At 48.8% G+C, this 18,265-nt stretch overlaps 4 protein-coding genes across 11 annotated transcripts in view; 1 reads left to right on the top strand and 3 right to left on the bottom strand.

The window, feature by feature from the left end:
• Positions 1–335: 335 nt before the first annotated feature.
• On the bottom strand, positions 336–4,601 carry LOC148387373 (phosphoglucomutase-1-like). 2 transcript variants are annotated; one of them, XR_015862533.1, is made up of 11 exons: positions 3,815–4,601; positions 3,545–3,707; positions 3,255–3,401; positions 3,052–3,177; positions 2,663–2,853; positions 2,389–2,543; positions 1,940–2,055; positions 1,724–1,859; positions 1,192–1,375; positions 999–1,086; positions 336–864 (listed from the first exon to the last, which is right to left on the bottom strand). XR_015862533.1 is itself a non-coding variant. In XM_088396043.1 (11 exons), exons 1-11 carry the CDS (start codon positions 4,070–4,072, stop codon positions 775–777), a joined length of 1,698 nt encoding a protein of 565 aa, XP_088252169.1. In that variant the 5' UTR covers positions 4,073–4,601; the 3' UTR covers positions 336–774. The 2 variants fall into 2 exon arrangements, 1 of the variants encoding a protein (XP_088252169.1); XM_088396043.1 differs by having other exon boundaries at positions 999–1,130.
• A 175-nt stretch (positions 4,602–4,776) lies between these two features.
• On the bottom strand, positions 4,777–7,496 carry LOC148387372 (angiopoietin-related protein 3-like). 2 transcript variants are annotated; one of them, XM_088397236.1, is made up of 8 exons: positions 7,380–7,496; positions 6,931–7,301; positions 6,675–6,785; positions 6,490–6,598; positions 6,279–6,392; positions 6,092–6,187; positions 5,394–5,654; positions 4,777–5,314 (listed from the first exon to the last, which is right to left on the bottom strand). In XM_088397236.1, exons 1-8 carry the CDS (start codon positions 7,438–7,440, stop codon positions 5,100–5,102), a joined length of 1,338 nt encoding a protein of 445 aa, XP_088253362.1. In that variant the 5' UTR covers positions 7,441–7,496; the 3' UTR covers positions 4,777–5,099. The 2 variants fall into 2 exon arrangements, with proteins under 2 accessions (XP_088253362.1, XP_088253361.1); XM_088397235.1 differs by having other exon boundaries at positions 6,931–7,495.
• A 1,281-nt stretch (positions 7,497–8,777) lies between these two features.
• LOC148387371 (KN motif and ankyrin repeat domain-containing protein 4-like) lies at positions 8,778–15,300 on the top strand. Of its 4 annotated transcripts, XM_088395446.1 has the most exons (10): positions 10,916–11,162; positions 11,390–11,439; positions 12,018–12,050; positions 12,141–13,400; positions 13,474–13,627; positions 13,702–13,786; positions 13,862–14,081; positions 14,146–14,288; positions 14,405–14,605; positions 14,669–15,300. In XM_088395446.1, the coding sequence occupies exons 3-10, from the start codon at positions 12,035–12,037 to the stop codon at positions 14,756–14,758; spliced, it is 2,169 nt and encodes a 722-aa protein (XP_088251572.1). In that variant the 5' UTR covers positions 10,916–11,162; positions 11,390–11,439; positions 12,018–12,034; the 3' UTR covers positions 14,759–15,300. The 4 variants fall into 4 exon arrangements, with proteins under 4 accessions (XP_088251570.1, XP_088251572.1, XP_088251571.1 ...); XM_088395444.1 differs by lacking the exons at positions 10,916–11,162; positions 11,390–11,439 and adding an exon at positions 8,778–9,076; XM_088395445.1 differs by lacking the exon at positions 11,390–11,439.
• Positions 15,177–18,265, bottom strand: part of LOC148387370 (low-density lipoprotein receptor-related protein 8-like) — a 13,159-nt gene continuing 10,070 nt past the window's right edge. For 2 of the 3 annotated variants that reach the window (XM_088395439.1, XM_088395441.1), the window contains exons 13-18: positions 18,112–18,251; positions 17,892–18,033; positions 17,360–17,512; positions 17,009–17,245; positions 16,668–16,736; positions 15,177–16,487 (exon numbers count right to left, since the gene is read on the bottom strand). In XM_088395439.1, the coding sequence (XP_088251565.1) occupies positions 16,153–16,487; positions 16,668–16,736; positions 17,009–17,245; positions 17,360–17,512; positions 17,892–18,033; positions 18,112–18,251 (1,076 nt within the window). In that variant the 3' untranslated portion in view covers positions 15,177–16,152. The remainder of the gene's footprint in view (positions 16,488–16,667; positions 16,737–17,008; positions 17,246–17,359; positions 17,513–17,891; positions 18,034–18,111; positions 18,252–18,265) is intronic. The other variant, XM_088395442.1, reaches the window with a different exon arrangement.

Genomic DNA, 18,265 nt, shown 5'->3' with positions numbered 1-18,265 from the left:
TGCCCTGCCCTGCCCTGCCCTGCCCTGCCCTGCCCTGCCCTGCCCTGCCCTGCCCTGCCCTGCCCTGCCCTGCCCCGCCCCACTAATGCAATGCATGCAGGCACCTGCAAATTTCAATGACAGTTGCTCAAAAGTGCTCGGTAGGAGACCCCGGGGACGACCCAGGATGCGCTGGAGATGTCTATGTCTCTCAGCTGGCCTGGGAACGCCTTGGGATCCCCCGGGATGAGCTGGATGAAGTGGCTGGGGAGATGGAAGTCTGGGAGTCCCTCCTAAAGCTGCTCCCCCCGCGACCCGACCCCGGATAAGCGGAAGAAGATGGATGGATGGATTGTCAGTATGGGATTTGGATTCAACTTTTAGGATTGTTATTGGTAATTTTCTTGAAACGCCACCTGTTATGCGATAAAGGTGTCGGGTACTCCATGCATGAGGGAGTTGACTTTTTATCCCTCGGCACTCATCAATTGCTCAATTTCACTCCAATTTATGGATGTTATTCTCTGATGACTTTCAATTTTCCAGTGTGCTGCATTCGGCATTATCATGTGATATTATTTCACAAACACAAATCACAGCTTGCCAGATCAGGAAGAAAAAAAATGGCTGTAAAACGTTGACAACAGGTCAGGCTGGAGTCAGTCATAAAGCAAAAATAAATGTTTAACGTGGCACAGTTACACACAATGTTGCCTAAAATTCAAATTTTGTTGCTACCTTTGGATGAAAAATTGAAAATAAAAAGCAAGTGCAAGGGAAACTGGAAACGGTTGGTTAGGTGATGACCGATGGGCCGGTTCGACCCGTCCTGTGATGCAGCTGGGAAATCTTGAGTGCTATTGTAGCTAACGGTGCCAGCACCACCTGTCACACAAAAACATCATTTCCTCAGCATTTCCCTTTTTTATTTTATTTTTTTTACAGTTAGAGAATGTTACATCACTGAAAGGCCTGCGAAAGTCATGTTTTGCATCATTTCCTTGTTTTTGTATATTTACCTGCGTTTCTTGAAAAACGTATTCCTTCTCGTAGCTCTCCAGGTAGATTCGAACTGTGGCGCCGCCGCTACTTTCCGTCCCACTGAGTCTGTAGATGATTCGAGAGCCATCAGAGAAGACTATCCGCAGACCCTACAGAGGAAACGTGAAGTTCCAGACCGTCTTAGTAGTACGTCTTTGTAATATGGAGTACCTGGTTCCGTGTGATACTGCTGTCGACGGGATCCGTGTATTCAAAATTGTCTGCTTTTTCCACTCGGTAGATTTTGTCCTCCACGGCAAATCGCCGCTTTACAAAGGACTTGTCTGCAATCATGATCTCCAGATCTTCCATCATTTCACAAGCTGCATCGATGTCTATGTTCTCATAGTCATATCTAGAGCAAAAACAAAGAGCAAAATAGATCAGGTCAGCCTTTTGAAGGCTCATTTCCATTTCGGAGGTCAACTCAAATGCTTCATGACTGTCAGATGATGCAATGGCGACCTCTAGATGGCAGCAATGCTCTGAGCAAAGGTGTAATCGGGCTGCTGTCCCCCTTGTGGGAGGGGGAACCTGTCCAAATTTGCTACACTTGGTGAAACCACCCCAAGAAGACACAGAAATAGTAAATTGATGAACGATGCTTCCGGGCCATACTGGAAGTAAAATTAAGTCCACAAGTTCACCGTGCGGCTTAGTATCAAATGATTTTGAGGCATGGCTGCTTTTGACCACAGCACACCTGGTGAAGTAGTTTCTTCCATATTTTAGCCAGTGGTACTTGAGTATATCTTCCACACTTTGCCTTCTGGTGGCAAGGATGGAGAGCCACGCCAGCGCGGCCCACAGCCCATCCTTCTCACGAATGTGGTCTCCACCTGAGACATGAGATGTGACCAAGCAATCATCCGCTGGAAAATACTCAAGAATGTGTTGTAACTCCAGGGTCCAGCATTACTTGTTCCAAAGCTTTCTTCGCCACACAAAGACAGTCGTCCCGCGTCCATGAGGTTTCCAAAAAACTTCCACCCAGTGGGAGTTTCATATAGCTCTATTTGTGTTGCCTTGGCTACTCTGCGAGAAATACACAAATAGAAATTATTTGAAGGTCACACAGATAGAATTGAAACTGAAGCAGAAGCACAAAATGAATGAATACTTTTGAACGCCACTTTAGCTAAAAACATTCAAGCTAGTTTAGCTTTGGCGCAAAGATACAAGCTAGCTGAGCTTTGGCCAAAGATAGTCAAGCTAACTGAGCTTTGGCGCAAAGATAGTCAAGCTAGCTGAGCTTTGGCGCAAAGATAGTCAAGCTAGCTGAGCTTTAGCGCATTGGTTTGCATATATGGAAGCTTGATGATCAAACGCAAGTCAATCCCATCAAAAGAAGCAGGCCAAAGGTTTTACCTGTCTAAGGCAGCACTTGTGGGCATGCTGCGGGCAAAGCCCCTCACCCCGCTATGCTGAAAGTATGGGATACAAAAGATGTTGTCAGCAATCACAGCCACAGAGTCAGACGGGGTGACAAAGAGGCCGTGTTTCCCGAGGATCATGTTTCGATCCTAGAGAGCCAATAAGCAAACAAAGATCCAATCAACACCTGGGCTTCACTTTCGTCCTACTCGTAGATTTCCAATAGAGATCCAGTTCAACATCTCAACGTCGGGCGGGCCACACACACCCCGTCACCATCAAATGCTGCACCAAAGTCATGCTCTCCGTCCCTCATGTTGTCAAGCAGGTCCGCGGCGTCCATGAGGTTAGGATCGGGACGTTGACCTCCAAAGTCCTCCGACGGGACACAATTAACGGCCGAATTGGCGGGACAGCCCAACTCCTCACACAGGATCCGCTTCACGTAGGGACCGACCACTGGAAACAGGCGGGCGATACGCCATGAGACAGACGTGGACCTGAGGCTTACCTGCTCTGCTGTTGGACTGTGGACATCAGCCTGGGACCAATATTTAGACAGATTCATATGGACAGTGATGATTCAGGCGTGACGATAGAACACGATCAAAGAAAATCCGTACGGTCTGGACTTCCCCTGCCGTTTCGAGTTCTCACCTCCATGCATGGCATCCAGTTTTACGGTGATGCGGTTCTCGCCAGACAGGAGTTCTTTCAGAGCAGCAAAATCAAAGATGTTCCTCATCAAGTTAGCGTAGGACTCCACAGCATCCACAATTTCAACTTAGAAAAACAAAGGGAGAGAGAACCTTTGCTGCTTTAGCTGTTCTTTTCTTTGACTTTGCTTGCCCAAGATTTACCCGTAAAAGGTTTGAACTTGTTCTCCAGATCAAATGTCTGTTTGCCCAGAGTTGTCAGATCCAGTCGGAGTCCAGGGCAGATGGCAAACTCCTCGATGGTTCTGCTGATCTGGTAGATCTTGTCTGCGACGGCGTCGTTGGCCGGCCCTTGAAGAGGCAGAAGGACCCATTTCGTGTTTTCGTTTCGAAAGGGTTTCCAAATCTCGGAAAGGCTGTGAAGTCTGGCTCAGTGACTGCGCAGTAACTACTCTTGTCGGATAGGATTACGGGTGAGTAATGCCGCTGCATACCTCCGTTTGCAGTGTTGAACTTGATGCCAAAATCTCCATCGGGCCCCGCCGGACTGTGACCGGCGCTGAGGATGATGCCGCCGATGGCTTTGAATTTCCTGATCACGCAAGAGCAGGCCGGCGTGGACATGAAGCCGCGGTGACCGACGATGAGACGGCCCACCTGAGGAGACGTCACAGGTAAATGTCGGCCCGTGCGAGTCGAGCGTGATTTTGGCAAGAGGCCCCTGGATGCAGAGTAAGCAAAGAAGCGGTCGTGCTGTCACTGACCCCGTTGGCGGCCGCCATCTGCACGATGACCTCAATGGCCGTTTGGCTAAAGAAGCGTCCGTCACCCCCTACCACCAGCGCCGAACCCTGGCGGTCACGGAGGTCAATGGAGGAGAAGATACACTGGATGAAGTTGTGCAGATAGTTCCTCCTGGACTGGAAGACGTGAACCTTTCTTCTCAGACCGTCGCTCCCGGGTCTTTGATCAGAGTAAGGGGTCGTAGGAACGGTCAGCACCCGCAGAGGACCCTTGTCCATCTTTGTTTTGAAATTTTGCCGGTGGCGGGCAAAGCTTGAGGGCCGCTGTTGTTTTGAGACAACGTATTACAGCTCGGGACGGAACTGCTGGGTGAAATCTTGACTCCTCCCATTATCCCCCCCCCTTGCGGTGTGCACAGGGTGGCAGTGGTGTATACTGGACCCAAAATAACCTTGCATGTGCAGACGCAGGGCGAGTAACTGAAGACGCTCCTTCACACATGTGCAGGGAGATCACTGTCAAGCCTCGAAGTTGTGTTTGGGTGTGTCCGCATGCTCGGAAGCACGCCGGCATGAAGGGAAGGCTGCTCACGACAATGCAAAACACGCACGGCATCTCACGTCCAAACGGAAGCGTTAGCAATGAGTCGGGCCATTACGAGATCAGTGGAGAGAAAATGAAAGGGGATAGTTGCCTTTTACAAGGTCTTTACAAAACACTCAACTCTTATAATAGATGCACAACGCCCGTTTAGAGGAAACACGGGCATGCTAGCAATTGGTTGTAATTCAGTCAAGTCCAACTGTGATGATGAACTCAGGAAATGAGTCAGCAGATTGGATGCAATCCATGAAAAGTAGTAAATACATGAAAAAAAGAACTGCACTGCCCTCTGCAGTTCATTCCCAGTACCAACAACCCAAGAAACTATTGCTGAGTTTCTTGATTCAGTTTTCTGCAAACTAAAGAAAAGCATCACGAGTCAGCACGATAGTTTGTCTTTTTATTCCATCTGGAATCCACCTCATAATAAAAGCTATATAAATTCTGAGTCTATCTATATATGCAGTATTATGCACCATGTTGTAATCATCAGAACAACATATTCAATTCAAATGTACATTTGTTAGCCTAGTTTAGGATGTGCGTGTTTTCTGACCTAGCGCTAGCTGTTGCTCTAAACTTTGGTCCTGTGGAAGTGACTCGAATCATTTCGGATGGGACAGTCCCTTCAATGCCTTCTCAAATGATGGCTGCACGTTTTTGAAAAGGCCTCTCCACACTAGTTGCTGTACCCTTTCCTATTCAGCGGTTGTTTGCGAGAAAGCCGCCTGTCTCCGATGATGACCAAGACTCGCCCAACGGTCGGAGCGATAGCTGCGTGAAGCGAAGCCAATAGGAAGCTTTTCGACCCGGCTTCAAATGGATCCCTCTTCTGCGATCCGAACGTCGCTCGTGTCTCATCAGGAAGTATCTCCCGTTCAAGTTGGTGTCCCCGCAGCTATTGAACCACCAACCGCCTAAAGTTAGAAAAAAAAAAAAAAAAGAGTACACAGTAAGCTAGTTGCCTTGATTTGTCAGATGTCAAATCCCCTTTACCCGTGTAGTTGCGGGCACAGTTGGGGTCCCGGTTCTTGTCCTTAGTGGAGAACATCAAACCCATGTGGTTCTTCATGAAGTCGCTCAGATCTCCGGACAATAGCTTGAGGCCGAGGGTGTAGTTGCTCTCCGGACCGCCGAGGTCGCACGTGTATTCCATGAAGCGCTTGTTATGCTTCCAGTCTTCCAGATGCATGTGAAGGATGGAGTTGCCCTGAGCAAGCAGTGAGTGAATCTTGTTGAGACCCAGCCAAAATTCCCCTGGTTGACCACAGATGAGAAGCGCAGAAAGAAACACGAGAAGGCAAATTACAAAACAAAACAGCACAATTTGGTCAAGTACACGGGACGAAAATCACTTCAACATGTATCCCTGTGACCACAACACTCTCAAGTATTTGGGATTTGGAGATAGTCTAGGAAGTATCCAAGCTAGTATTTTGGCTTCTCACGATCTTACAAAGATTAGAATGAATGAAAAATGATGATGTGATTCTGAGCCTGCCATTTAATGACATGTATTGTAAAACTAAATACACCCAAAAAGTATTTCAATACTAGACATTTTTCATTTTCAAAACATTGCTAGCGCTCAGGCTAAAGTCAATGTGGAATCCCATTGACATGCTAAGTATGAATTAGCATCTACATTTTTTGGTGTGTGTGTGAGAGGTACATTTTTGGCTTTCGCAACACACCGTGAAAATCTCCAAATCCATTTTCATATTTCTCCCAGGTTTGATCAAAGTTGACAGAGCCGTCTTTCCTTCGCTGGATTACTGTCGCTCCATGATCTAGATTCGAAGAAAGTCATCACAACAAATGATTTCCTTCCTTCCATTTTGCCATTCCCATCAAAGTTGAGTCCTCCAGACAGGACATTACCTGCGCTCATGTCACAAAACACCTTGAAGGGTTGCGATCCGTTGGGTCTGATGGCGTACACTCGACTGATTTTCTCACCTCTGTTGAACACGTCATTGCAGTCTGACGGGAGATCTGGTTGAAACGGAGAAACCTTCGTCAGACTGCCCAAACTGACTGAGAGCAGCCATCTTACTGTGAAGCTCCCGTCCGGCACATCTACCCATCTTACCGGCATCTGGGCTTGTCTGGTCGAGATACGGGCTGAGTGTCGGCGTGTCGCTGTTGAAGGATCGGGAAATCCTTTCCATTGTGTCTTGGGCTAATGTACTGGCTGTAAGCTAGGAAACACAGTCGGCACGCTTAGCTATAAACACATGGGCCTTGCCTCGGTGTCATTTGGAATTATTCCAGCACCTTTTCTTCCAGACTCTTGAGCTTATTCCTTTGGTAGTTGAGTTGATCATTTTGCTTCTTGACAGCCTTCAGAAGCTTGGTGATGCTTTGCTCCTGGCTGTCGATCACTCCCTGGTTTCAAGAAAGGAGGAACGGAGGTCAAACCTGTTAACAGTGCTTGGATACCTGACCTTGCCTTGCCACGGGTCGATAGTCACGATGCCTACGACCCGGCATGAAATGGATCTGCTGAAGAAGGAGGGTCCTGGTGCCTTACCCGAAGACCGCTGATCTCTCCTGCTCGGTCGCCGCCGCTCAACAGACTCCTCAGCTTCTCTTCCAGGCCATCCACTTGGTTCTGCAACGAGCTCTTCTCAGACATGATGGTGTCCACCCTTGAGTTGATTTGAACGGATATGCCTCGGATCTCTTCGTTATTAGCTTTCAGCAACACCGTCGTCTTCTTCAGCTCCTCTTCTTCCTCCTTGATTTCACTGGTCAGCACAGAAAGTTGGTTGAAGGAATGGTCAAAGATGTTGAGCTTCTGGAAGATATTGTTGATCTGTCCCTTGGTCTTGTGAACAAAATCCCGCAGACTCTGGCTCAGCTGGAGGAGGCCGTTGGCCAGGAGACGCACATCATCCAGACCTGCAAAGTGCGAGCGGGTGCTTTCAGGAGAAGCGTTGGGCTGCGGGCTGGGTTGGGGGCCGGGCTGGACCTCTTTACCGCACTGAACAGGGAGACAAGCGCCGGTGAGAACCAACAAGTAGATCAGAGTTGTTTTCATGTTGATCCGCTGCAGACGTCCGTCCGTCCGTCTCCCTCTTCAGTGACTGGCCAAAGATCCATGGGAGGTTATGTACTGTCACAAGTGGCTTAATGATTAACATGGATGACCGATTCCTGGAATGTTTGGTGTCTCCCGGCCCGCTTAGCATCATGCATTGAATGTGTTTGTGAGCGCTTTTGTAATTTGTTGGAAGGCCGGTCCTCTCGTCGAAAGGGGGGGGGGGTCTCGATCCATAGGTCATAAAGAAATACCGAGCTTGTCTTGACCAACGCAGGAACAAAACAAGCCACCGTGACATAACACAAGTCAAATATGTGACGCAAAAGGACTCAGCTTTAGATTTGTGAAGAAACATCAAGTGATACCTCAGGTGAACCCTAGAAATTCTAAAATCAAAGCCATCGAATTTCCTCGAACTACGCTTTTCCGCCCTGAAGGAGTCTAATCGTAGGAAAATAAATATCCGACAGCAGACTTGGACTAGTTAATAATCATTTTCCATAAACACTCTTGGTGAATCTAAAAACAGTCTCATCTAACCAACATACCACTTAAATGTGATGCAACGCCAAATATTTCTTTCAAACTGATTTTTGCATGACAACCAAGTTTTCTCCAGCATGTGTACAGTCTGTGAAAGCGATAAAGTTTTTTTCGTTTTTTCTTCCCCTTCCAGCACTCCCTCCCTCCCTCCACTGTGAACCACAATCCCTCATGGAGTCACTTGTCTGCCTGTGTCATGGAAAAGGAGTATTTCTTTTTTTGCTGGCTGATACTTGGTGATTCCTTTTCCATCTTTGGTCGGGCTCGAAGCCTCTTATAAAGCTTATATTCCAAATAGTTCGACTCAGGTGTATTCGCTACCCCGGAATGTTTACACAGTAAATAAAAGGTGTTTGTTCTCCTAATCCACTTTCTGGGCAGCTGCAAATATCTTCATTCAGATTGGGATGACGCTAAAGAGTTGAAGAGAAATTGTATGTAGAATTGCAGAGGTAAAAATGATTCTCCTCCATCGTGGAACCAAGCTGTAACATATCAAAGTGTGGAAAAAGTGAAGCACAGCAAACACGCATATGGCATTGGGGGCCAAAAGGCTATTTTTACTCCGATTACAATGGGGTGTGTGCGCTTATGAAGAGCAGATGAGATTCTTTGTTGCTGGCATGATGGTGGTGAAAGGTTGAAAGAGGATCCGTGAAGAATGAACGGTATGGCACCGCGCCCCGCGCTTTCCCTTCTGTTGACTCGCCGTAGATCCCGAAGCAACGGTATGGCACTGACGCTCGTGTTACCGACCCCCCCCCACCACCACCATCCTGGAGAAAATGCCCCATCTGGTCACATAAGGCCGGCCATGGCTCTGGACGAACAGCTGGCTTTGTGGGCAAAGTGCTTCTCCACTGTGAGAATGTTCCTAGTGGGAAGGAACTTTAAGCACACCCCTCCCTGCCTGCTCTCCATTCTCTTTTTACACAGAAGCAAAGGCAGCTTCTGTTATGGCGGGCGGAGGCCGCATGCACATTGGCAGCCCGGAACACACACGCACGACACACTCTCGGGGTGCCTCAGCACTGAGGGCAAACTGGGCTCTGCCGCTTCTATCGGCAAGGAGGAAAAGGAACATCTTGAGGTAAGAATTCATTCTTTTTTTTTTTTTTTTTTCGGGTCTGTGCGGCTGAGCATCTAAATTTAGGCTGGCCGGGACAGTATGTTGCCTACTTTGACATTGTAAGGGATTGTCACACCGTAACACTAAATAACAATATGTCTTTGTAATCACACACACACGCACACACACACAACGCTGCCACGGTCTGACCTTCCACCGCAGCTGTTTGAAGGAAGCTATGAACTTTGTCTGCACACAGATGCCACCACACTGTTGTATATATATACTGTTGGATACCACGGCTCCGTAATTCCGCCACTTGATAATCAATAGCGTAAAAAAAAGTTGGACTTTTGAAGGAGCAAATCCAGTTAAACTGCTGCCTTTAGTGTCGGAATCTCTTCCAGTTATACGCTGGAAAAAATGCTGAATGTACAGCCAAAAAGTTGTGGAAAGGGAGGATTTTCTAGGAAGGCTCATAAAAGCAAGAAGACAAACCTTATTACAGATGACCAGTGGGAAGGGAAACAAGGTGGAGACAAGTCACTGAATTGATTGTGTAGAAATGATTGTTCATTTGCATTGTGTCTATCAAGATGTCATTTGTCGGCTTGGTCGTGTCATGTATGGATGTTGTGATGGAGAAAAGCAGAGGATGCACCCATCCAATGCATTCTTCTAAATTAGAATATGGTGGATTCCCACTAACTAGCACTGGTTTGGAAAAGCCCAAGGGGATTCAATTTACTCTTGATAGTTTACTTTGGCTGAATAAAGCCAGTCGTCATGTTTTGCTGGGGCCTCTTTGGGGCAAAGGGACTATTTTATGCTCGTTCCTGATTTTCTTTTTGTGGTTGCGGTGGACGTGGACCAACAACTTCGAGTGCAGACGATTTCAACTTGTGCCGTGGAAATGTGAAAATTGTTGGGCCACGATGACTCTGGGGAAATGCAGTATTGTTTCTTTAGTGGTCATGCTGGTTAGGCAGAAAATGTGCAACTATATTTAAATGAAAGAGTTAGAGAGGCGTGTTTGTTTACTTGATTCGAGAGCAGGAAATAGAGAGCCGTTCAAAATAGACGCCCCTTTGCTAGTCTGGGATCTTTGTGAATCAGAATTCATTGATGTTAAATGAATGAGTAACGCGGAGAGGAATCCTGTGAGGGGGGGAGGAGGGGAGAGGGATCTTGGGAGGAGGGAGGGGGGGGGGGGTGATTGCGTGCTGATGTCTTCTTCTTCATGCTTCTGATTGAACTCACGGAAACAGTCGATTTTTACTTGGAAGTCTGGTGGGAGTGTTTGGGACATCCATGTTCTTGCTCTGATAGAGAGGCGATTGCGTTGCATGAAGCGATGACACCAAGAAGGTCCTCCTTGAAAATCTTCTAAATTCATCTCCTTGGCCAGCACCTGGGCATGGATTGAGAGGCGATTGCGTTGCATGAAGCGATAACAACATCCTCTCACTACAAAGTCATTTATATTCATGATGTTGGCAAATACCTGAGCGTGGAGTCGCAACTGCACTGTTGATAAGCCTCTCCCAGCAGCACGTTGTTCAAGCACCCATGTTCGAGCTGTGGCCACTTAGCTTTTAGCCTGCCATTAGCTTTTTTTGTTTTCTTCATTTCGCTAAGAGTAGCCTCCGCTTTTCGCCAATCCCTTACAAGTTTCTCACTAACTCCAAACTTTCTTTCTGCTGCTCGATTACTGTTTTCAGCTGCATATTTTACAACTTGAAGTTTGTAACCTGCAGAATATTTTTTGGTGCCATTTTTGTTAAGCCCTTCCCAGTTGATGAGTCACGGTAAAAAAAAACGCAATTTATAGTCCGAAAATTACGGTATCCAACATTTCATCCCTTGCCAGTAGTTCACACCTGTTATGTAGTGGGAGTTCAGGTGTAGGAGTGAGTCTTGATGCTTTAATATCTAATCTCTTGGCCGGTTTGCATCTCCGGCTGACATCTGGTGCTGACGTTTTTGGCCTGGCTCCATTGCGATGCCGGTAAACGGTTGTCGTTGGAACCTCTGCAGCTAATCCAGGGTTGCGGACGACATCAGAGATCATCAACTCGTAGTGAGAGAAGAAAGTCTGCCAATGCAGGTGCTTCCTTTGGTCTTTTTGACTTTTTTCAAATTGGAATCCAGTTCAACTGGCGAACCTAGGACGTGGATTCGGATGCCGTCGCAACCGACGAACCGAGTGAGCGAATTTGCAGGAGCCGGGCTAGCCAGTTTTTGTAATCCGCGGGCGAGACATCCTAAAATCGCTCCACCGTTGCGAGCCTTACAAGCCAGTCTTCGTGTAATGACAAAATATTTACTCGACAGGATCCAATCTGAACTATTTCAAGACAAAAAATCAAAGACCTCAACCAAAGGTATGCTGGGGTCATCATGATGGATTTGAGTGAAAGTCTAGGAGACGTCGGAAAAACAAACAAACCATCCATTTAGGAAAAGAGGGACGGACAAACGGGAGGCAACGAGTCACACCGACGCCTGTCAGTCCGTCCGTCCGCAGATCTGTTTTTGTGCTGCCCGTTGCTGCAAGACTTAAAACCTGGTCTCTCGTGCTGGACAGCAGGGTAGTAATCAAGTGAAGATCAGACGTGCCACAGGAGAATAACATGGAAGAAATGAATCAGTGCGGGGGGAAAAGCAGCAAAAGCGCAACTGGCGACTTGAGGAACCCACAAGGAAGGCAATTAAGTGCAATTACTTGGCTTTTGTGCACCACGCTAAAAGAGCGTCATGAGTAATCCTCTGGACCGTCGGTCGTCTCACCGAAAATTCCGCGGCTCAACCTCGAGGACCATCAGCGCCAAAATACTTTTGTTTTTCTCCCGCAATCGGCCAATACAGTCATTATGTACATAATTATTTATACATAGACAAGCGCGTAAGGATTTCCGTTGCTTGTAAAAGGCTCAGGCATTTTTGACTTTTCTTTCCACAGACACCTCTGACAAAACCATGGAAAGACATTACGGTAAGATATAGGGCAAAAAAATAGTAACCATTTTGAATCTGCAAAATAATCCATCGGTTGTGATTATTGTTAACAATTGATTGTTTCCAGGGAATACGCAAGCAAGCAAAGCTTCCGAAAGTGGCAAACTTCCATACTCGGTGGAAACGCCGTACGGTTTCCGTCTGGACTTGGACTTCCTCAAGTATGTCGATGACATTGAGAAAGGGAGAACCATTAAAAGAATTTCTATCCAACGCCATAGTAAAGGCTCTCGGGCAAGCACTCTTCCTCGCCATTCTAATCCTTCCGGCTACGGTTACCGACCGAGCCTCTGGGGATCCACCGGAGCCCTGGCTCCCAGGTCTCGGCTCTCCGACGACCACCGTCGCGGCTCCGCTGCCCGGTTGCACGACTACAGGTCGCCTCTTTGGCCACGAGGCCGAGCGGGCCAATCGGATCTCGAGGCCGAGATCCGTGAGTTTGACGAGCAACCCTTGGGCGAGCACATCCGACCGCATCTCCTCCGGGCCTCCAGCCTGCCGCTGACGGTGCTTTTGAGACAAGGATTGGAGGCGACAGAGGGGCCCCAAAGGGGCCATCTTGAAGACAGAAACAAATCTTGTGAAGACATCTTTGACTCTCAGGAGAGCCTTCACACCCAGGATGGCTTCATTCTGTCAAGGCGCCTACGAGATGCCTTGGAACATGTCGAGAAGCTGGAGAGGGAGGTACGAGTTATTCCAGACCTCAGAGCGCAGATCTGTCAGCTGCAGGAGGAGAAAGAAACGTTGCGCTCGCAGATTCGCCCGGGGTCTCTCGACGGGAGCCGTCAGAACGACAAAAGCGGCGCACCGTACGAACGACGGAGTCGTCACGATGGAACGCGCGAGTGGAAGATGAGCACGGATCTGGATGAGCTGCTGACAGTGACGTCGCTCCAAGCTAAGGTGGCCGTGCTGGAACAGAAACTGCACGAGAGCGAGCTGGAGCTTCGGAGGGTCGCGGGGCGGCGGCAGACGGAGAGCAAAAGTCCAAACGGACAGATCGCGAATCCCGGGGTGTGGGTGCACGCCGAGAGGGTGCCGGTCGACCAGGTGGAGCAAATCGCGGCCCGATCCATAAACGGACACCTTGGGGACGATGTGGAATCCCCAATGGAGGTTTCCGCCGCGACCCCAGACACGTCCGGGGTTCTTCGGCACATTACGAAGATCAAGCGACTCCTGGATCAGCATTGGGAGTGTTGCAGTGCAGCAGAGGAAGCCAAAAGCCCAGAGGTTCTCTCACTGCAGCAGGAGATGAGGGGACTCGTCCACATCTTGAGCTCACACTCCACTCAGCCTGTACACGACAATGGACAAAGTGGAGGTAATCTTATTATCATTCGCGTGTGTTGTATTTTTCTCTTGGCCAACGTAACAAACATTGGCTGCAACCCAAGTGGAAGCAGAGCAGGAAAAGACGGGGACGGGGGAAGAGAGGCAAGCGATATGGTCCGCAACCGGATCTGGATGGCCAGATGGAGAGGCGGCGGCATCTGCCAAGATGAAGCCTCAGCCCCCGGGAAAACAGATGGAGGACGACACCGGAGGCAGGTGAGAGGCTCACGAGACACAAGGTGATTCTTCTTTTCTCTCTTTTGCCCTCATCGCCCTCATTGTGTCTTAAGTGAGAAAGTGAATGTGGACTTTATGTCAGCGTGCCGCTTCCTCAACCAGCACATGGACAACATTGAGAATCCAACCAATGAGACGGTGCGTACGCTCGGAATTCTTCGACGCTCACGTTTCGCTCTGTCTCAAATTTCGTTATCTCTTTGTTCATTGCAGAGGAGGGCTCTTGTGGTGCTTTTCCAGGACTGGTTCAGCACAGCAGCAGAGGAGAATTCAGTGTCCAGTAAAGTGGCTTTGTATTTGAGGGAGGTCCAAAAGGCCACACCGTCACTTTTGGCCTTCCTCATCAACCTGGCAGATGATAACGGCAACACGGTCCTCCATTACAGTGTTTCCCACTGCAATTACGGCATCGCTGCTCTGCTCCTGGACACAGGTACGTTTCCTTGACATCGATAGAGTGTGGGGAAAAAAAAAAAAAACTCCTCCCTGCCATCCAGGAGTAAGCGACGTTAACTTCCAGAACAAAGCGGGTTACACAGCAGCGATGCTGGCCTCACTCACAGCACCGGACAAGCCCGGCGATATGGAGGTGGTCCGCAGGCTGATGGAGATGGGCAACGTCAATACCCGCTCCGGCCAGGTAAATTGTCCGTCCAATTGCAATGAGGCAGGATCAGATCAGCAACCCGAGAGAGGCTCTTCACATCGAGGGCAAATGTTCAACTGAGAGAGCAAAAGTCCCTCCCTCCCTCTCAGACAGGCCAGACGGCTTTGCACTTAGCTGTGCGTCACGGCCGAGCGGTGATGGTTGACCTGCTGCTGAGTTGCGGCGCAGACGCAAACGTCCAGGACGCTCAGGGAACCACGGCGCTCATGTTTGCGTCTGAGAGGGGCTACACGCAGGTGGCACGACTGCTGCTGGAGAGGTCCCGCTGCGATATGACCTTGACCGATCAGGTAAAGAAAAAAAACATTCTTGCTCACATTCGAAATGTGATTTTTATTTGTTTTTTTTTTTAGAGCGGGCAGACTGCTCTGGCCATCGCCGTGCTCGGCTCCCACAGTGACACGGCGGCGCTTCTGCAAGCCAAGACTCCAGCTCTTTCGTGATGTCTGTTTGATTGACAGACCGAGGCACGACCTTTCAAATTGACCTGCTTGCATAAGAAAGTAGCCAGTGAGCATTTGGTCAACTCTAGCTTCTTAAAGGTGGTGAGTTTTTTTTTTTGTTTTTTTTTCCTCTCATTCTCGTTGTTGCTGATCAATATTTTTTTTTCTAAATGCTGAGTGATTTTTAATTAAGCTCTTCTGAAAGTAAATGTTGCATCTGCGAAGGTATTCTCAGCAACGTGACGTATTCAGCGCTTCGCATCAATGCGGCGGTAAAGCTGTCACATTTTCAAGTGAGCTCATTCGTCAGCTTTATTGCTGCATGGATAAATCTGACCAGCAGATGACGCATTATTTCCAGCTCAGATAGCAATGCAGTTTGCACTGAAGAGAAAGAAAAAAAAAAAAAAAAAGAGAATTTTTCTGGTCAGATTTTATGTACAGACATTTTATATATATATGTATATACAGACATATTCGAAAGTGATACAGAAAATCAACAAGTGGAACCTTTTGGTTTGAATAAAGTTTGTCTTTGCAAATGTCCAGCGGTTTCATGAAAACATGACTTTGAAAAAAAAAAAAAAAACAAGCAAAAAAGGCACAGACAGATTTACGGCAATTTACGGCAATACTGACACTGTGATGTTAAAAACCAAAAAGCACGCACAATAAAAAACAACAATGACAACTTTGGCGAATAATTTGCGGTGCTCTCTTTGTACAAATAAATTATTATACGTGTCAACACTTTGTCTAAAATCTTATGTACATCTTCTCTTTTTATTGTACATTATCAAAACCTTATGAAAACATATTTACATAAAGGCTCCCACTCGGACACGTTGTGCACACTTGGACAAACGTTCATGCCGCACGGAAGGCATTCAGAGAGAGCTTGTGCAACACACGCTGGAATGAGCATGAGCGTCAGCATGAGCATGAGCGCTCGCATGCATGACAAACACAACCGAAATGCCTCGTGTCAAAATACGAGAGAAAAGAAAATGTTACGGTATTGGTTTGTGGCACCTGCTGATATATTGCTCCTCGCAAACTTTCCCACATTTAAACATCACAGTGAAAAAACGGAACCGTCTGTTTTGTTGTTCCTGCCCCTGATCCTCCTCGGGCACAGCTAAGATCCTTCCACTTGTTGAAGGTCAAATCAAAACTCTCGGTTCATCGGTGCGCCGTGGCACTCGGAGAGAACATCTCACCCTCGGGACAAAAACACCCAGCGATGACACGCGACACACACCATCAATGCAAAACATGATCCGAGAAAAATAGTTGCAGCTCCGGCGAGCCGTCTGAATCTGACTTAAAATGGGCGGTGGGCGTCACGTGACGATATGTACCTCCTCGGTTACCTCCCTGAAGCCCCTCCTGGCTCACGCCGTGGAGAGCATGGGCTGCTCCGTATACCAATGAGTCCCCGGATCTGCCACGCTGCCCCCGAGCGGTAAGGTGATGAACTGCGGGCAGGCGCCCCCTCCGGCGCTCACCACCCCCATGCCGACCACCCCCTGCGGGTACGGACACTGGTGGTGCCCCAGAGCCTCGCTGCGACCGATGTGGATCTCGTCCTCCTCGCCCTCGGCCGTGGTCTTGCGGTAGACGGGATTGTCGAAGTTCATGCTCTTGGTGGAGTTGCGCCGCCAGTTCCGCCACACCATGTAGACGCCGGCGCAGACCAAGCCCAAGACCACTGTGCCAACAATAGGAACTGTGTGTGTTTAAGGGGAGGGGAGGGGGTGTTAATGAGGCAGAACTCCATGGCGTGAAATGACACACACACACAGGGGCGGAGGAACATGAACGCCAGCCACTGGGTGCGTCGGACAAGAAGAGCTTTGGGCCAAGCGTCTCCTCTGGTCATTCTGCATGGACTATTTCGAAGACTTACCGATGGGGATGACCAGTCCTAAAACAGCCACGGTCAGGTTCTCCCCGAGGAGGAAATGCTCACCCCCAGCTGGAGGAAGACAGAAGGCGGAAGGCGTGAGTAACAATGAACGAGAACGGTGATCAAACAAACTAACCCTAACCCTAACCCTAACCCACTTCCCAGCCGTATTCTACAAAGAGCCAATAAAAACAAAAAGAGAAAAAGCAGATATCATTTCTGCTGACATTGTATTGGTTTGCTAGCAGTACTCGAGGCTGCTGTATCAAAAACCTTGTATTGGGATACCCATCTTAAAAATAATTCGACAAAGGCATGAAAGGAGTTCCCGGCTAGCTTACAGCGTTGTGACACGCTACTGCCACCTGCAGGTGTGGTGGACTCAACGCTGACGGTGGCAGTGGAGTGCGACCCGAGCGCCTCGGACACCACCGCCTTGAGCGTGCCAAGGGGGGTGTGCGCTTCCAGGGCGGGAAGGGGCGAGGTGCTGAAACGCGGGCGGGCGTCTGCTTTCTCTGAAGGTGGCCGATAATCTTCGGTCGCAAGTGCGTGCACGGGCGGCATGTCGTTTCTCGGCGCTGCGAGGAAAAAAGAAAGTGAAACTCGGGGCCAGGTGCTTCAGATGCCATATTTAACCCAAAATGTAAACGTAACATAAGCGAGAGAGCATGCCAATATGGCTTATTGCTCACCTGGCACACAAGCCCTCATATCGGGGCCGAGGTCCTGTCCGTCGGGGCAGGCGCAGGTGTATTTAGGAGAGTGCTCGGTAATCTGTGGCGCCTTGAGACATAAATACTCACAGCCTCCGTTGGCCACGCTGCCCAGATTGCAGCTGTCTGGACCTGCACAATGTCGGGATGCCGAGGTTAGGCTTTATTTTGCGTCCTATTGATTTTCCTATAATTGCCGTGCTACCGAAAATCGGATTAGGAATCCCACGCGTAGCCTGAATATCCATTTTGTTTCTTCAATTTCTAGCTCTTTTTTGTGCTCGATACCACGAGAGGTATTTTACAACCAACGGGACCGAATAGATCTGATTCCATCGTTTGGATGTTCAAGATTGGTTGCTTAGTCTCTTGGCAAAATTCATCTCATTGTTTATTTACATGTGCGTCTTAACTCCATCCCCACGTGGAGCCCACGTCAATGCGAGTCAGCTCACAGCCAATCTCGCTGTCACATCGTATCGGGCGCGTATTCTGACACGCACGCACGCACCTTGCGGCTGGCGCAGATGGTGGAAGACGACAATGTCGTGCGGATCGTTGAGGTTGTCTGCCAGAGTGTGAACGTCTTGACCCGTCAGCCTGTTGGCCATGAAGACGGACGCCTTGTCTCGGTCCGTCCAGTAGATTCGGTCCTGCAGGAGAATATTCAAAGGTGCAATTTTTATTTTTTTTTGCAGCCACGCCTCGCTGACCTATGAGAGGAGGCCAACCTCAAAGACGGCCAGAGCGTAGGGGTGGCCCAGTCTCTCGGCAGACGTCATATGCGTTCTGCGGTGCGCTCCCTTCAGGTCCACGCTAGCGATGTGGTGCAGCTTGGCGTCCACCCAGTAGAGACGGCGGTTCGCCACATCTGAGTAAAAAAAA

Source organism: Syngnathus floridae, chromosome 14 (assembly GCF_059516105.1).
Source record: "Syngnathus floridae isolate MCC-2025c chromosome 14, RoL_Sflo_1.0, whole genome shotgun sequence".
Taxonomy (NCBI): domain Eukaryota; kingdom Metazoa; phylum Chordata; class Actinopteri; order Syngnathiformes; family Syngnathidae; genus Syngnathus; species Syngnathus floridae.
This window is presented reverse-complemented; position numbering and strand designations above follow the sequence as displayed.